Below are 19,917 nucleotides of genomic sequence, written 5' to 3'. Positions count from 1 at the left end.
TAATGCTGGTGTGTAAACTGGTGAAATGTCCTTGTAATACACCAAAACCAACACACACACACACACACACACACACACATTCAGCGATAGTCCAACGACTTCAAAGGTAGCTTTCGCAAATTGGAAGTATAAGCGCTACTTTTCCCTCGTTGAGGTGAAAGGTAAGAATATTTAAGTAACGTGCAACTTATGCCCAGGAAGAAAGAGTCTCTCCACGCCGGTGGCAAGTGATTCTGAAGCGCCTCACATCATCATATGCCACAAAATTAGTGGCTAAAAACCCAGGTGATAACGTGAGCTCCACTACCACAGGAAAGTATAGTACTGATAATATTTACACAATATTTACACTATAGTAGGCCTACTGATAATATTTACAATAATGCATTGAATTTGATAGGTGTCTCTCACATTGCCCCACAGCAACATTACAATAGTGCATATTAATGTACAATGTTTTATAATAATAATTTATTCTATTTAGTGTCCAATTCATTCATTTAACATATCTAATATTGGGGGCATCCAAATTATTTGACATATTTGAACATTTGAAAGAAAAAAAAAGTAACGCAGTAATTACTTTCCCTGGTAATTAGTTACTTTTATAATGATGTAACTCAGTTACTAACTCAGTTACTATTTGTAAGAAGTAACTAGTAACTATAACTAATTACTTTTTTAAAGTAACGTGCCCAACACTGTCTGGGAGCCATGGAGGAGTTTTGCATGATGCACCCAGAATGCATTGTTAACTTGTTGCAACTTGTATGCTTGTTAACCTGCATTTACATATCGAATTTACAATTAATACTAGGTTGGTCCAACGATTGTTGAACCAACTTTTTTTCCCTGGTTAAGCCAACTTTTTTGCATTTAACTAAAAAGTAATCATTAGTCTAAATTTTTGTGAGTTGGATTTTTTTACAGTGCAATCTTTGATAAAATAAAATAAAAAAGACGAGATTTCTGAAAAGATTTCGGTTTCAAATAAATACTGATATATTGAACTTTCTGTGCATCAAAGAATCCAGAATAAAATGTATCACACTTTCCATAAAAAAAATATCAAGCAGTACAACTTTTTTCAGAATGGATCATAACAAGAAATGCTACCAAATCAGCATATTAGAATGATTTCTGAAGATTGTGACACTGAAGATTGGAGTCATGATGCTGAAAATTCAGCTTTATCATCACAGGAATAAATTATATATCATTAATAAAGAAATTCAGTTGTTTTAAATTGTAATAATATTTCACAATATTACTGTTTTTACTGTATTCATCCTGTGTGGGCTTAAGAGACTGCTCCGTAGACTTCAATTGTAAATGCATTAAACACAATCTTTTACTTGTGTTTATAAACTTAGGGAAAAGTGTCAATTATTTTCTGTGGTAATGGATCTTGGCTTGTATTGAACCCGGAAGTTCCTTTAATGGATTATACAATGGATGAAGTCTTGGCTCATGAAGCTGATCCTAGATCAGCTCCGTTCAGCCCTGTACTGCATTCAGTTACACAAGATTAATCGAGAAATGATTCGGTGCTGAACGACTATGGCATTTATTTGGAACTTCTGCAACATGGAAATGAGCCTTAATAGCTTGTATTAATCACTCGTACACATCAGTAATCGCTTAGTTCCTGTAGTGACATCTATAAATGTAAATGACTACTGGGATTCAAAGATGCTTATACAGATAGGCCTGTTTATGTGTGATAAAAGCGCTCTGAAAAATTCTAGTAAGTTGCCATTTTGAGTCAGAAACGTTCCCATAGCAAAAGCTATATTCTTCGAGTTGAAAGTTGATTGAACAACATTTGGAATAAAAACAGTTTGTAACGTTATAAATGTCTTTACTGTCACTTTTGATCAATTGAAAGGGATAGTTCACCCAAAAATGAAAATGACCCCATGATTTACTCACCCACAAGCCATCTTAGGTGTATATGGCTTTCTTCTTTCAGACGAATACAATCGTTACAATACTTATATTAAAAATGGCCCTGGCTCTTCCAAGCTTTTCTAATGGCACTGAATGGGGGTGAGATTTTGAAGCCAAAAAAAGTGCATCCATCCACCATAAACATACTCCACACGGCTCCAGGAGGTTAATAAAGGCCTTCTGAAGCGAATCGATGGGTTTGTGTAAGAAAAATATCCATATTTAAAACGTAACTAAAATATCTAGCTTCCGACAGACGGCTGTAAGCATTGATTCACGGTGAAAATGTAATCCTTGACCTGACGCAATTAGAAGTCTAAAATGAGAATTTTTAATGATAAATGTTGGAGGATTTCGATATATAAGAGAAGAGGGGCCTGAGTTTGTTACCCAGTCCTATTTATTTGAACCGTGAGAGGCGTCAAAGCTTACGCTACTCCTACATCCTATACATCGCGTCAGGGGTTTCTCTTTTGGCGTACGTCGACTTGCATAGGTCATCTGCTGGAAACTAGTTATTTTAGATTATAAAGTTTTAAATGTGGATATTTTTCTTACAAAAACCCATCACTTTGCTTCAGAAGACTTTTATTAAAGGGATAGTTCACCCAAAAATGAAAATTACCCCATGAATTACTCACCCTCAAGCCCAAAAATGTGCATCCATCCATTATAAAAGTAATCCATATGGCCCCGGGGGGTTAATAAAGGCCTTCTGAAGCATTTTGAACTGCGAGAGGCGTTACACTTTCTTCGTAAGTTGAATACAGAAGGCGGTCTGGCGGAAGCTAGATATTTGACTTTATAAAGTTGTAAATATGGATATTTTTCTTACAAAAACGCATTGCTTCAGAAGGCCTTTATTAACCGCCCAGAGCAGTATGGATTACTTTTATAATGGATGGATACACTTTTTTTGGGCTTCAAATGTTGATCTGCCATTCTAATGCTTGGATTAGCCAGGACATTTGTCAATATAACTCCGGTTGTATTCGTCTGAAAGAAGAATGTCATATACACCTAGGATGGCTTGAGGGTGAGTAAATCATGGGATGATTAACATTTTTGGGTGAACTATCCCTTATAAAGCATCCTTGCTGATTATAAGTATTTCCACAAAAATATTTTTCATTATTGATAATAATAATAAATGTTTCTTGAGCATCAAATAATCATCATAGAATGATTTCTGAAGGATCATGTGACACTGAAGACTGGAGGATTGATGCAGAAAATTCAGCTTTGCATTACAAAATAAATTACATGTTATTATAAAAAAATATTCAGAACTGTTATATTTCAGAATATTACTGTTCATATATATATATATATATATATATATATATATATATATATATATATATATATATATATAAAACGGTAGTTTATCTTATTCATTTAGTGCGAAAAATTTAGTTTAGTTCAGTCTGATTTAAATTGTCTATTTTATCCTATATTTGTATCCTATGTTTTGGATCAGAGCCACTGTGTTTGACAGTTTCTCTCTCTGTGTGTCTCTGTCTCTTATAGACCTTGGTCTGGATCAGTTTGTGGTGAAACGCTATGATGGAAAGGTAAGCAGCGAGATCTGTGTGCGTGTGCATATGTGGGCGAGTGAGTGGGAACCGAATAGTTACTTTGCCATTGTGCAGCTCGACAGGATGACGCAGGATGGAGACGTTTGTTCTCATTCACTCTTCATAAAAATCTTTCACTTTCTCTCCACAGAAACTCATCTACAGCTCAATCGTGAGCATGCTTTAAAACATTCTCTGTTGTACAATCTAAAAACCTCTTTACACGCTTGAGACATTTTGCATGACAAGCTATACAAAAATTCTCATCAGGGTCATTTTTTGTCATTATATTGTCATGGTTTTTTTTTTGTAATTGACAAACGACTGATCTGCATCCGATATGTGCTTTCTGGTTCATGTAGTATCTCTTTGTTCTTAATGTCTCTAGATTAACCTCTTTAAACACACCTCTGCTGTGTCTGTTTTATACCCGTCTATCCTTGCCTCCGATTCTTGGTCTCTCTGTTTTGTTCTTTGTTCCTCTAGTACTAGAAAGGCACAGATGTAGTTATTTTGGTCGATACCAATAATACATTTCAGAGATGATTGATAACGCACATATTTTCCAATATTATAAACAATGTACTCGATTTAAAGTAAATTAAATATAGGCAAGTTCAATTCACATTTATTTGTATAGCGCTTTACACAATACATATCGTATCAAAGCGGCTTTACAGAAAATTCATGCGTTTAGGATTTAAAATGTTGTTATCAGAGGTGACTTTGTGTCCATATTTCAGAAATGTACTGTTCTAAGATAATACAAATCATGCAGTTAACATAATTTATTCATTTTAGGCAGAAACAATGAGCTCATTAAAGTAATTATTACAAGCTGTGAACATAATGATTACAATATTTAGAAAATTTGCCAGTGGTACAACTGTTTCAACTAGGTGTCAGCTAGGCATCAAATCATAGTGCTTAGAAGCATGACTAGCCACCATGTTGGGTTTTGGTGATAGGTACAGAAGAACCCTGCTCCTGGGGACCCACTGTCCTGCAAAGTTTATTTCCAACCTGCTTCAGCACACTGGCCTGTGTATTTTCAACAAGTGATCCTGAAGAGTTGTATTAGCGTCACCTGTCTTTGATAGGGTTGGAGCTAAACTCTGCAGGACAGTGGGTCCCCAGGAGCAGGGTTGAGACCTCTGTGATGGGATGTTTTACTGGCATAAACCAGAGGTGCCCAGCCCTGTTCCTGAAGATCTACCTTCCTCCACAGTTCAGTTCCAGCCCTGCTCAACACACCTGTCTGTAATTATCAAGTGTTCCTGAAGATCTCAGTTAGCTGTTTCAGGTGTGTTTGATTAGGGTTGGAGCTGAACTTTGCAGGAAGGTAGATCTCCACTAACAGGATTGGATACCTTAGGGTTGGGCTGGGCATGATAGACACATCATCGAAATCAATAAAAAATGCGTTCGATAAAACGTTAAAAAAAAACAGAGGTTGCGAAGCAAGTTTGGTTGCATGAACAAAGGCACTCGCTCTCTGGTAACCAAGCAACGTAGTGAGTAACAGGCTGTATCATGTTTGGTTGCGCCATATCGTTGTCTCATGTTGGATTCATTCTTCAGTAAACAGAACTGGCGTGGAGTGATAAGTGGAAAATGAGTACCGCAGCGAGCAAGGAAATTGTTGATAAAACAGGAAAACAAGTCAGCCGCCAGTATGGCAGGTTTTTGGATTTTATAAGTCTGACCGTAATCAAACCAATGTCGTCTGCAAGACTTTCGTCCCCACCAAGACTGGTAATACCCCAAACTTGTTTTACCAGCCTTGTTTATATTTTTGTCTGGCTCCGCAGCGCGAGCCTCCGCCGACAGCGCGCCTCGTTCGTTTGGGGACGTGTTTATACTCGATACGCTCGCCGTTGTGCTATTCTTGACTTTGGCTGAATCCGAAATCGCCCCCTAAACCCTCAATCATTATTCCCTACTTTAATCCACTAATACAGTTCACTTGAAGGCGTCTCCAAGTCTCCAAACTCAGTCCTTGAGGGCCGCTGTCCTGCAGAGTTTAGCTCCAACCCCAATTAAACACACCTGAATCAGCTAATCAGTGTCTAACTAGGACCTTGTAAGACACTGATTAGCTGGTTCAGGTGTGTTTTTTGGGGGTTGGAGATAAACTCTTCAGGACAGTGGCCCTCCAGGACCGAGTTTGGAGACCGCTGCCTTAGGGCATGGGAGTCACTAGGCCCTTTTTAAGGGGGCTTCAGCCCAGCCCACCTAAAATATATGTGATTAACTCCCCTTTAAAACATATGAAACTGGCGGGAGGCTTTGGCTTCGTCCCGTCTTTTCATCCCATTAATCAGTGGTTCTTTAATCCGCAGCGGTGCCGAGCAGAACACACGTCAGAAGCAGAGGTGTGAGCGTTCATCTGAGCCTCATTGGTCTGTCACCGCTCGTCAATGTCAAAATATTTGAGGGCTTTATGTTCACGCAGAAGCTGCTGAACGCGAATTTTAGCAGCGCAACTCAACGTCAAGTGTGAGATATGCAAGTAGCTAAACTAAACATTTCATATTTGACAGCTACTTCAAGTCACAAATGTTACAAATTAATAAACTTGTCTAATTTCGCCATTTTTTATTGAAAATAGGCCTATGTAATGTGATTCATAATGTAATTAACGAACAAGAAATATTAACAAAGCCGTTTTCATCAGATTAGGCATAAAGTAATAATGAATGTGTACATATTGTAAATTAATATAATTCCATTTGTAGCCTTCAGTAAATTAAAAAAAGCCCAGCTTTTTTCAGCCTGTATTGGGCATAATATTAGTAATGAATGTGTGCATATTGTGAATTAATTTAATAAACGTAGTTACTTAGCTTTCCTGGTAGCCTTCAATAAATTACCATAAAACATATAAATATCAGTTAAACATATAGAATGTTTACTTTCTTCATTGACGAAAATGGAAAAACGATATCAGTCAAAGCTCAGCTTTAGGAAGGGAAGAGACAGGGCAAGATAAAAGAGAAAAAGAGAGTTGTGGAGATAAGAAGAAAGACAAATAATCTACTGCCCACTGACATGTTTTTCAAGCTATTGTTATCTATTTTTTATTTTTTTTTGCACATATGTAGATCATAGAAATCAAAATGTTCTCAGGGGAGCATGTCCCCGAACCCCCCTAACTACCACACATTTGGGATCTCATTGATTATAAAACCCTGCCTACATTCCTGGGTATGATTTAAGCAAGGGATGTAGAATATGGTCATGCAGAATAAGGCATTAATATTTCACTTTATAAGTAATAATAAACAGCCAATATCCTAGTAATAAGCAGGCTAATAAGCTACTAGTTAATAGTGAGAATTGGACCCTAAACTAAAGTGTTACCATTTGTTTCATACCCTCACTGGGGGCTGAGCCGCCCTAAAATGAAAATCGTAGAATCGCCCCGGTTCTGTTTACAACTAAAAACGGAACACTTTTTTAAAAATGCGTTTTCAACTCTCAACGGACACACTGAAGTCACCATAGGCTAGTAAATTGTTTATTTTACTCGCTAGACTTTTTACATGGAATGTAAGAACAATGCAAATGAATAAAATATACATAAAATATACATTTCAAACACTATTAAAGACAATTAAACAGTCTGTAAAAATAAGAACAAGTAATCGAGATACAAGCAATAGCACAATTAAACACAATAGAACAAGGATGCGAATTAAATAAACAGTACTTTTCAGGTTTTTCATGTAGATCTAACAGTAACTACAGCAGATGGTTGGCTCTGGTGTCTAAGCTGAGGTTTTCCGCATGATTGTTTGTGGTTCCAGGACTTTCCTTGTACAGGAAACAGTCTCATGTCTCCATAGTCATTAAGAGGGAGCATTTGTCAAATGACCCAGTCAGAGAGCGGCTGTCACAGTACTAGTGCACCTTGAACAGGCTGATCTCTGGACTGGGTTGGGTCACCTAATGTCTGTGTGTACTGTTTGTGCAGTTCATACACACGTTATCTAGGCATATTTGTTTGCACATTAGTAGTAATGAGTTGGTGAATCATTCTCAGGTCGGATAGTGATAAATCACTCTTCAGTTTCTCAATGAAGTCTCACAGCTAATGGCACCAGGGTTTTTTTTATTGTCTGTACATGCAAGATTCATATCGTTTCAGTACACTGAAATGCACACAATTGCTCGGTAATCTGCATGATTGACTTTTGATTAAGATCAGCTTTGCTTTAGTTTTTTCTTGCACAGCTGAGAAAGTGAAGGTTAGCACTATATTCTACAGCCCTGTTCCCAATGTACATACTATGTACTTATTATAGTAATTACAATAACTAGGTACTACCCCTAAACCTAACCTTAGCCGCTGTAGTTACCTTATATTATCGAGTACTTTCTTGATAAGTACACTGTAAGTACACACAAGTGCACATACTGTAAAATAAAGTGCAACCAAAGGAAGCTGTGCTTGGTGAGTTGCTCAAGAATACAATGATTTTGAAAGTGAAATCTAGTTTCTGCCATTCAAATGGAATTGGAAACATAATACCTGTTTTAAATGGGTTTTCCAAGCACTCCCCATCTGCAATGGGTTGGAGAAATACTGTAGATATTCCTGCCCCCAAACCCACATCATTGGTTGGTCCTTTTCCACCTTAAAATTTAGCTGTGACAACTCTATTTACCAAATACCATAGTTACCACAGTTATTATTAGCACAGTACTGTGGCTACCACTCCATATAAAAAAATTGTTTAAGCTTGTATTGACTGGAAAGTGATCATATAATTATGATAGTAGATCACAATAATTGTAGTTACTCTAGTTGGTGCAAACCTTCTCTGTGTATAAGGCTAAGGCCTGTATAAATACACAAGTTAACACCATGTCATGAGCCCTATTCGGACGGTAATTGTTTCTTGTGGGGTCGTAAGGTATTTTCATCATTGACAGGGGCTAGTCAGTGATTTTATTGCCGTCCGAATCCAGAATGTCAGTGTTTTTCTCCCACCACCCACGTAAAAATCCCCAGCCGAATTAACTACCGTTTTTTGACAAACACCAAGGTCCTGTGGTAATTTAATTACCGTCCGAGTCCACATCTTTGAGTCTTCAAGAATATATCACTTCAAAATTCACAGTTTATATCCCTTTTGACCACTGAAGAGCACCGTACGGTTGCACTTTGCTGTAATTTGGATGCATTTTAAAGACTTCTATCACTGAAATGCTGGCAAGTATTTACAAGAGCAATATATTTCATCACTGCTCAAACAATAAAAAGAAGAAAAGCAAACATTTGTAATGGGCCGTTATTACAGCAACAATTATACATGTTAAAATAAAATAACCAAGCAGCATTATGTTTACCTCATGTAAATAAGAGGCTGTATTAACTCATTTCCGCTCATTTCCGTGTGGAATTAAATTACATCCTTTATTTTGAGATCAAATACAAGACAGAAAACCATTTGAACTATAATGTGCGTCTATATATCCTCCTATTTTTAAACAGATTTAAATAATTAACTAATAATTAGGATATTATTTTCTTATTATTAAATAAAAAATGCATTTATTCTTATTATACCAAGCATATGACATTTTATTTACAGCATAAAATCATGTAATTGACCACGTGAGCAGTGCGTTCCCAGGTGCGCAGGATCACAAAACTCGCTGTGAATAAATCACCATCCGAATGCACGAGTTCTATCACTGAGGTGGCATGCAAATTTATTTTTACGGACGTCCACATGAGAAACAATTACCGTCCGAATAGGGCTTTAGATCTATAGCCTTTGTTTTTTGTTATTAACCAGCAAAATTCCATTTCCACATTGTGTGAAATAGGCCCTCTTTCCATTTCCATTTCCCTCTATCTCTTTTTCATTCTCGTATTGTTTTTCTGGGGATTGTCGGCCAGTGTACAGCCGGAGGGATATGGACAATGTCTGGTTATTTTTCATTTCCATATTTCTGTCAAATCTCGTGCCTGATTTGCTCCATACGGGCTCACGGCAGGACTGCTGGATCCATCTCCCCCTCTTCTTCTTCCCTACTTGCCCATGTCGCCAATGCCACTAAATCCTGGATGGCATAATGAAATTCCAGGAACTGTATTTTTCGCAGTTAACGCATGGGTGCACTATGCTAATAAACACTCTTGTGTAATTGTTTTGCTTTCAGCAAGTGTGTGAACACACCAGCACTTTTAACCTTCTTGTTCGTCATCCATCAACAGTATTTTGCAGGTCATCGCAGCTGGTGCTTTGCAAGTGTGACTTTCACAGCTAAAAACGAGTTGTGTGTGTGTGAGAGAGAATGTGTGTGTTCCATTCAGCCCACTTTAATGCGCACAGGTGTTTTGCAAACACTATATGTGTTTTCCAACAATATGATGTCAGTGTTGGGGAAGATACTTTGAAACTGTTGTTCATCAAGCTACAAGTACAACTACTACTAGTAGTAGTAGTAGCTGCTCTTATCTATATGATCTATCCATCAAGAAATATATAATTTATCATGTTAAAATGTCATTTAGCATTTAGAGTGGCAGCATCATACTTAGTGTAGCGATGTATGAAGCGCAGGTCGCAAATATATCACTTTCAAACCAAGCAGCTGGTCAACGAGGCAAATCTTCATGACCAACTTGTATGTGAAATTTGAGATCGCATGGATTTCTGTTGAAATGAATCTGCAACAGTGACCAGACCTTAGGCTGCAAAGTAAAATTTGGCATTAAATCCCACTTCTTGTTGAAAACATTTGCTTGTCACACTACTAAGTAGTGTACATAAATGAGAATCTCAATAGACTTCATGATTCTGGTTCTCTTGAGTTGGACGTGATGAAATGAATGACTTGTGGTTCAATATCCGCTCCTTTTGTTTCAGTCAGTGAGTGAATCGTTAGACCAATTCAAACCAACAACTCAAGAGTTTGAGACAAGATTCATCAGTCTTTTGCATTAAAGGATTAGTTCACCCTAAAATTGTAATTCTGTCATTAATTACTCACCCTCATGTCGTTCCAAACACGTAAGACCTTCGTTCATCTTCAGAACACATATTAAGATATTTTTTATGAAATCAGAAAACTCTTTGAGCCACACATAGGCATCAATGTCATTGCAGATTTATTGGTTCAACCTTAATTTTATGAAGTGATGAGAATACATTTTGTGCGCAAAAAACAAACAAAAACAACTTGTCTTTCAGTCTCCTACGCTGTTGATGTAGTAAACAGTGCAGCGCTTCCGAATTCTACGGCTGAACGGCAGCTTACCATTGGCTGACGCTGTTCACGTGAGCACTACGACACATGCGTGTGATGTTGTCGCAGGAGCTGGCCAATGGTAAGCTGCCGTTCTGCCGTAGAACTCGGAAGCACTACATCAACAGCGTAGGAGACTGAAAGACAAGAAGAAATAGCTGAATAAAGTTATTTTTGTTTGTTTTTTGCGCACAAAATGTATTCTCGTCACTTCATAAAATTAAGGTTGAACCACTGGAGTCACATGGACTATGTCTTTACTACCTTTCTGGACCTTGAAAGTTGCAATGACGTTGTCGTCAATGGAGGGGTCGGAGAGTTCTCTGATTTCACAAAAAAATATCTTAATATGTGTTCCGAAGATGAAGAAGGTTTTACGGGTTTGGAACGACATGAGGGTGAGTAACTTACGACGGAATACAATTTTTGCGATGAACAAACCCTTTAAATGGCTCTTGGTTCCCAACATGAGTAGCATCACAATTTTTAGCTTGTAACTCCCCAACACTGATATGTATTTATCTGTATGAACATGTAACTGTATATCTGTGTTCAAATCTCTTTTAACACCATGAAATCATTGTTCCTCTAGGCATCAAGATGTCCTACATTGTTTTAAGGATATGATCGTTTTGTTGCGTTTGTGGTGACTGTTATTAATTTGTGTTCTTCCGGCTCTTCCTGTGTCCATCTAACCAATAAACCCCATCATTCTCTTCTCTGCCATCTTTTTACTTCTCCATCCCCCTCCCCTTTCTGTGCGCCCCTCCCTCTCTGCAGGACTTCTGGCAGGTATGGGGCGTGTGCCAAGCTGCATGGGACTGCGTGTGTGTGAATGCGTGATTTAGCCTCTGTAGCGGGTCTACTGAAAATTTCACTAGACCTCCTAATCCGTCTCTCTCTCTCTCTTGCTCTCTCTCGCTCTCCTTCTTCTCCTTGAGTTGTCAGAGAGGAAATCCACACAAGTTCCCAGATGTGGAGCTCTGGCCAAACAATGCATTAAAAGCCTCTACATTTCATTAAAAATCACTGGATGGGTAATAAAACTCGGCCAGCCGGCCCAGATGAGCGGAAGAGCTTTAGCTCAGCAGAAAAGAGAGATTTGAATAGTTTGACTACAGCAAAGGAGGAGTAAAGTTATCGACTGTGCATTTTCCAGGAGAACAGAGTTAAGAAGCTAATAGTGTTTGTGCTACTGGAGCGAATATCATGCTGGATCAGATATCTTTTAGCCAGATGATAGTGGTAGCATTAGGGGTGTTTTCTATTACATCAAGGCTGTTTTTATTTGATCAAACGTAGAGTAAAAAGAGTAAATTGTGAAATATTATTATTATTATTTAAAATAACTTTTCTATTTGAACATATTTAAAAATGTAATTTATTCCTGTGATACAAAGCTGAATTTTCAGCATTACGCCAGTCTTCAGTTTCACACGATCCTTTAGAAATCATTCTGATATGATGATCTGCTGCCCAAGAAACAACTGTTTGAAAATCTAAGGGTGAAAAAAAATCAAAATATTGAGAAAATCGCCTTTTAAAGTTGTCCAAATCAAGTCCTTAGCAATACATATTACTAATAATAATAAATTGTTGATGAATTTACGGTAGGAATTTACTAAGGATCTTTACTTAATATCCTTATGATTTTTGGCATAAAAGAAAAATCGATAATTTTGACCCATACAATGTATTGTTGCCTATTGCCACAAATATACCCGTGCAACTTAGGACTAGTTTTGTGCTCCAGGGTCACATGGAGAGATTTTTTTTTTTAAACAGTTGACATTTTTCTTTTGTAGACAGTGGCATGTTTTGGAGAAATAGGCATACTTCTTGTCCATGATGTTTATTTACTGTAGCTAGCTATAAATAAAAGGTCTTGGTCAGAGTAGATATTTGCCATACTTGCTCATGCTTGCAGCTGTGTCTTCTCTATGGTGATTTTGGCACCAAACTGATTTGAAAAAAAAGGATCTAAAGAATCTGTGAGTGGTGTTGCCCGGATGTTTCTATATTTGGTAGTTTCTAGGTTGTTCTGGGTAGTTGCTACGGGATCACTTACTAGACTAAATCAAAAAGAGCCCTTTATGACATTAAGATCTCTAGATATTGCTCAGGTCCCTCCTTCAATGTAAGTCTATGGGGTTTTTATGCCATGTTAGGATTTTTAACATTGACAAATGACAAGCTTCACCTTTAAGACTTTGTGTTATTGGAAAATGGGCGGTGGTGACCTTTGCTCAATGTTTAGTACACACCCACACAAACATACAGCATGTTCAGTCCCATCTAGACAGGAAAACACAAATATGCACACGCACACAGTCACTATGCCTCACCCCAGTCTGCACAGGACCTGTCTGGGACATCAAGGCAGTGCTAAGGACTTTGAATTAATCAGAATTGATCTAGAAGATTCTGCCACTCCATTCTGCTGACGCCCACGCACTTTATATCCCCCCCCACACACACACACACACACACACACTCAAGGTCTAGCGTGTGCACATGTGCAGTAGGGTCTGTTATGGAATAGCATTGAGGGAGGCCAGCTGCCGTCTCTCCCTGCTGAATTATTGAGCGTAGAGAGACTCTTTTGTGTGCTGTACAGAGAAAGCAAGAGTGTATGTTATGTGCATGCATGTGCAAATGCTCATGTGCATGAATAATGCAGCACTGGGATCAGACTAGTGAGCCATAGACCTTAGTCAGGATAATGCCGTTTTTAATTTCTGACGATAATAAAAAATGAGGCTGTGAGGGTTTGAAGTACAGTATTGTTCAATGGATTGTACTAATCTACCAGCATGGCAATTGTTCAGCTTGAGAAACATTTTTCAATTTCAGTAGACAAAAACTCCATAAAACAAGATGAGTTTTGAAAGTTACATGATCTTTATACAGTGCATGCCTTTGTAAATGTTTCATAGCCTTGTTTTCCTCCGTGTAAAATTCAATATGCCGTCCATCCTGACTCAGGTCTGTCGGTGGATTCAGATCTTCAGAAGTTATGCGAGTGTGTAGAAGTAGGGGATTATTTACCCATTGTTGCGTTCTTTTTTGCCTAAATTTTGCCATTGTTGTCAATTTGTCAAGTGTAGTGTTGTCACAATACCATAATTTCAGTCAATAACAATACCATTAAATTTCACAATTTACAGTGAAACCCCATTGGATACCACAGCAAAAATAATAAACACACTCCTTGATTAGAAACATGAATTATTATAAATATTAACAAATGAAATGGAACTTGCATGGAGCCTTTAAATATTTAAACATTTAAACGAATATTGCTTGAATTTTTTTAACGATTAAGCACGTAAACAGCTAATAATACAATAGTAAAGAACAAAGACAATTGAAAAGACAAAAATGTAGTAAGGTTTTCACATTATTATTAAAGTAAACATTCAAAACTACACTGCCATGCGAAAGTTTTTGATCGGTAAGATTTTAATGTTTTATAATTTAATCTATGAACTCTCTACGTAAATATGTAACTGAATCTGACAAATAAATGATATTAAAATTAGATTACACATATATAATATTTGAATTAGGTTACACTATTTTTAGTACATTTAACACAAGGACACTGTAAAATTGTTTCCTTCAACTATATTACTATATTATAAATTATAGCAAATATATATTATTACAAAATACTATTGTATATTACAAAAATGACAGAAACGGGGATCTAAAACCACAGAGCATTCACACATGCATGTATTAGGCTATAATGATCTGTTTTTATTAACTAGTCTACAAGTCTTGCTAGCTAATCTTTCTGGAGATTACTATTTTTTTGGTTAAAGGCACACACAAGTGTTTTTTGGCTGTTGTTGAATACTTTGTATATTCATTCTGTGGTGACACCACTCGGGTTTTGAAATGACTTGGTACTATAGACAGACCAGAGCCATAGAAAAACAGAGTTGCGACACGCTTTGATTTCGCCGCCACTTGGTTCATAGAGCTCTCAATAGTTCCAAACAATCTGTTTGAATAGGATTAAGCAGGGTAGACCGCAGTTTCACTATATTTGCAATTTCTGGTAAATATTAACACAATATGTGCATCGTCTAGGCTTTACAGTAGCATTTTATTCTGGAGAGAGATAAAGAAGAGACAACGTTAATGTTTTTCTTGGGTGATCTGGTTGTTTTATTTGGGTCACGTGAGTACGACATGATTTTACAGCGTTGAGTATTGTAGCCAATCACGGACATTTCTGTTGAAAATAATGACCAATCATGTGTTTATTTTACTGGTAATGAGAATCCGCTCAGTATCGATCAAAACGCTGAATGAATTTTAGTGCAAGTTACGTTTTACACAAATCTTCTCATCATCTACAAATCCTCTCATTATAACAAACAAAGCACAGAAAGAATTTAAATAAAGATTTATTGTGAAGTTTAGTCAGAAGTTTTTGTTTTTCATGAGACTGTGATTTTTCCCAATAATTAGCCTATATATTTAAAACTTCTGTACAAATAAAGTGACCAAAATAGATATTTTAAGATTATAATAGTGATTTGATAATCTATAAAAATTAATTCAAAAGCAAAACATGAGAAAAAATGTTAGGGAGTGGAAATGGCTAATGAGCCAATAAGTGTTCCTCTTCTGCCATCTACTGGTTCTAGTGGTCATTTCTTTTATCATTTTAATGTTGCTTACGTCCTTATGTTATTTTATGATACTCGCATAAGTATACCCAACAGATAAATTTAAATGAATGATGCTAGCATATAGAGAATTTAACCTAAGAAAGAAGTTTTAAATATTGTTTAAAAAAACAGGGCAACCAATTTAATTCATTCTTTATATCCAGGCGCCAGATATGTTATTCCTTGAATGGGCTGACTTCATAGAAACTCATTCGATAGAAAGTTCTCAGAGACAAAAACTGTTGAAATATGACCGATAGCATCTGGATATAGTAGCTGATGCAGTGCTGCTCAAGTTATCTAACATTTTGTCTAATGATCAATTATATAACAATAAACACAATAAACATTAACTATAACACACTTCATAAAATACCACTCCTATCAAGATTACTGAGAGGTCAACTAATGCAATAAAATCTCAAAATATGCAGTAATTTCTTCAATTTGCCAGCGAATGAATGGGGTTTAATGCTGGAACTATTGGTTGTTTGGAACTATTGGTCACTCTGTGACACGCTTAACTTCCGCATTCATCAGTTCCTATGGAAGTCTATGGGATTTTTGTCATAACTCAGTCTCAGAGCCGTTGAAAAACAATTTATTTATTGTGCGTATTGACTTGACATTAAGGTACCAGTATACAGTTTACGTCTCGAGTCTGGAATGATGGGTTTAAATGATCAATATTCTAATTTATCTGTATAGTTTCAGTTGAATGGCTAATTGAATTGCCTCAGTATCATTATTTGGGAGTAAATTGTTCCTGCTGTTAAATCACATAGACAGCCGAGTTACAATAGTGCCTGTTACTTTTCTTTGCACTGGTCAAGAAGAAGCAATCACAATCATGTGTGATTTACTGAACAAGGATTTAAAAAAAAAAAATCATTTTATAAAGATTTTAGGTGAGGATAGAATAACTGTTGTAATTAATAGACAATAGGATGAAAAATGTCAGTCAGTATGCGCCCCCTAGAGGAAGACGTCTTTTTTGTCTCACAGGAAAGAGTTACCAAGTAGATCTCACAAGACTTGTCAAGAACAAGAATGGGTTGTTTTTTTTTCATTTTAAAATCAACTAAAAAATATATATATAAATATTCTGCATTAAAAAGGTTTTTTTAGGACCATTAAGATTTGTTTGGATTGGGACATTTTCACAACATGTGACAGAATTGCATATTATTTGTAACCTAAAATAATGTCACAATGCGTAAAGTCTTAATAGTCCCTAAAATAGGCTTTTATTGTATGAAAAGTTTTATGTGTTCTTTCTTTCCCTTTTGATTTTGGGATGAGGTGTGACCAGTATCTGATCTCTGGCAACTCAAAATGAATGCTCCTCCTCCCTCTCTGTCTCTTTCTCTCTATCTCTCTCTCTCTGTCTGTCTCTCTGATGGAAGCGGAGACCTATGCCTGTGCTTTAGATCTCTGTGCATGCCCTGCGCTGAATGCCTGCGATTGACTGGCTGCAGGACGGGTTGCTAGTGGGATGGGGTAGAGCTGGCATTATGTAGCGCCCCCTGCCTGCACTCGGTGACACCACAGTTTGCCCTGGATCCAGGAAACACATGCTCCCTTCGTCTAATCTCTGCTCTCTGGGCCTATAACTGCATGATGAACACAAAGCACACAGCATGACTAACTGTGGGTCAGAGGTCATGTTATTTTGGACAATCCCTGAAACACTTGTGGGTATGGTATATATGACGGATGGGTGGGAGGGGGTGAAGCTTGCTATGTGTGGGAAGCTGATGAGGCTGCCACTATGGAAACCAGTTTGATGTCCTGTGGTTGACCCTATTTTGTCCTTCCATGAACAATATTGGAGAAGTGTAAATACATGTGCACTTTATTCTACATTTGATTTAGATTTTGAAAGAAAGTGACATGTGAAGGCCCATACTCAGAATTTGTCCTCTGCATTTAACCCATCCAAGTTAGTACATTAGGAGTTGTGAGTAGTGAACACACACACTGCAAACTGTGGACACACACACCTGGAGCAGCCATTTTGTTTTGGCACCCGCGGAGCGATTGAGGGTTGGGTGCTTTGCTCAAGGTCATTTCCTGTCGGTATTGAGAATCGAACCCGCAACCTTCGGGTTACCAGTCTGACTCTAACCTTTAGGCCACGACTGCCTCATGACTGATTTTTCACATTTAAAATGAATAGTTAGTTAAATTCAAATGATGGGATTATTTAGTCACCCTCATATCATTACAACCCTGCATCATTAAAATTTTTCTCTGGAACACAAAAAGGAGAAGTTTCGAAGAATGTACATGCTGCTCTTTTCCATATAAGGACAGTACAAAATAGCGCCGTTAAAAAAATAAAACATAAAAGTTGTGCATTATTTTCTAAGTCCTCTGAAGCCATATGATGAACAGACCAAAAAGTTAAATTCACCGTAGCTCTCAGATCTCATTTGTACTTTTAAACATTCAAACTTTGTGCAGTTGCAAGACTTGCAAGAATCAGTAGTGCCATTGTTGTCAAACCTGCAGTGACACATCTTGACGTGGCAAGTGGGATTTGAGAACTAGGATTGAGGGTAAGATTTTTTTTTTTTTTGAAGAACGGCGCAAATTTTGTCGTACATCTTCGGAAGGCTAAGTATATAGTGCACACCACAACCTGTTTGTACTACTTTTATGTTTTTTGGGTCATTTTGGGAGCTTGACAGCATCCCTGCTCGTCAACTTTTCTGTTCCATGGAATAAAGACAGACTAGAATTTATTTTATTTCAAATTTTTTCTGTTTTTACCTCATTAGCTTTTACATCCCAGTCTGGAAATGGTTAATTGAAATGATCAGCCTTATTTAACTGTGTATTTTTAATTAATTGGACATAGTAAATGAGTAAATGAGTAAATGTTTTTTTTTGGCATCTGGAATGAATGAATGAATGAATGAATGAATGAATGAATGAATGAATGAATGAATGAATGAATGAATGAGTGTAGTGGGTGTGGACAGTGACCTTTTTCTCTCAGGCTTTATGTGTGGCACTTTGGGTCTTAACTAACATGCAAGATTTTCATTTTGCAATTTTGTTATATGGGAAGTACTTTTTAATTCACCACACTCTAAAAAATAAAAGTTATTTGTATGACGTCTATGGAACCTTTAAAATCCATCGAACCTTATTATTAAATGAACGATTATTAAAATGAACAAACACAAACACTGTTTATTTTTTAGAACTATTGATAGGTTTTTTTAGGAAACCAAAATGGTTCTTCTGTGGCATTGCTGTGAAAAATTCCCTATTTGGAAGCTTTATTTTTAAGAGCAAACAGAGTGCCTTGTATTTAAAAACAAAAAAACAAAAAAAAACCTTCAGGAGGTTGTTGAACGGCTTTGTTCTTTGTTGTAGTTACTGCTGGCTGCTGTCATGTTATTGATGGGCCGAAGGACAGGCCATAAAGTTTGGGAAAAATTTAGAAGCCAGAAAAAAGATGATGCCATTCTAGTTTGGCAGGGAATCTGATTTATTGTTGATCGAAATGAACATTGTGGGGGTTGTGTATAAACTGCAGCAGTTCATTAGCAATGCTGGAGTCAAACTCACTCAGAATTCCCTGCTCTCAAAAATGGATGTGTAAATCTGTGGAAAAGTAGGAGAGTAGAAAGTGGGAAGAGGGGACACAACAAACACAGACCTGCAACACACTCATTATACAGACACATGAATATTAAAATATGGCCACAGAGAGAAAAACCGAGTTGAAGGGTACCTTATGCATTTTAAATCTAACCCTATATGATAACAAGCTCCCAAAACGACGGAGAAGCACGGAAGAGCATTTAAAAGGTCTAATAATATTTCCAGTACATTTAAGAGCACTACAGTCTCTGAACAATCGACCCACGTCAGTTGAACACAGAGAGAATAAAGGGATGGTTACTTTTTTCGTCCATGTTCTTTGATTTTTCGGTCTACATCATTGTATTCTGTGTATCAGAGTAATTAATTGTGTCATTGTGTTCATGACTAGTGTAGAGCACTAGAATATATGAAATATGTCCATAAAAATGTTAAACGTGTTTGCACCGGTCCGTATATGATCCATGTGGTGAGCATTGTTAAACTCATCGCGGCGTTCCGCACAGAAACCACACTCGTGCGCTCCGCTTGTTGTTTGAATTTTCTGCTATAACACCATCTCATGCGTAATACAGCGCAGTGATTGGGTTAAAAGAGTTCATACTCATGAATAAATGCAGAGGGTCAGCTGAAGTAGAATCGTGCCGGCAGCCAGTCACACACTCCGAAGGCACGCTTCTACCTCACATTCCGTGACGTTGCTTCAACTTTACTTTTCAACCCGGAAGAACGAAATTGTTTAGAAAAATGCAAAACTATTTTAATTGCTTTGTGTTTCAAGTGATGTGCAGTCTTGGAGAGAGTCTGAAGTGTGTCATGCATTG

General features: G+C 37.2%; 1 protein-coding gene across 1 annotated transcript in view; it reads left to right on the top strand.

The window, feature by feature from the left end:
• micu1 (mitochondrial calcium uptake 1) overlaps positions 1–19,917 on the top strand; it is a 120,799-nt gene that overhangs the window by 73,542 nt on the left and 27,340 nt on the right. Inside the window, exons 5-6 of the mRNA XM_079843565.1 lie at positions 3,481–3,524; positions 3,679–3,699. Of these exons, the coding sequence (XP_079699691.1) occupies positions 3,481–3,524; positions 3,679–3,699 (65 nt within the window). The remainder of the gene's footprint in view (positions 1–3,480; positions 3,525–3,678; positions 3,700–19,917) is intronic.

This window comes from Gobio gobio, assembly GCF_949357685.1.
Source record: "Gobio gobio genome assembly, chromosome: 18".
Taxonomy (NCBI): Eukaryota; Metazoa; Chordata; class Actinopteri; order Cypriniformes; family Gobionidae; genus Gobio; species Gobio gobio.
The sequence above is the reverse complement of the archived record's forward strand: the minus strand, read 5'-3'. Positions and strand labels throughout refer to the sequence as shown.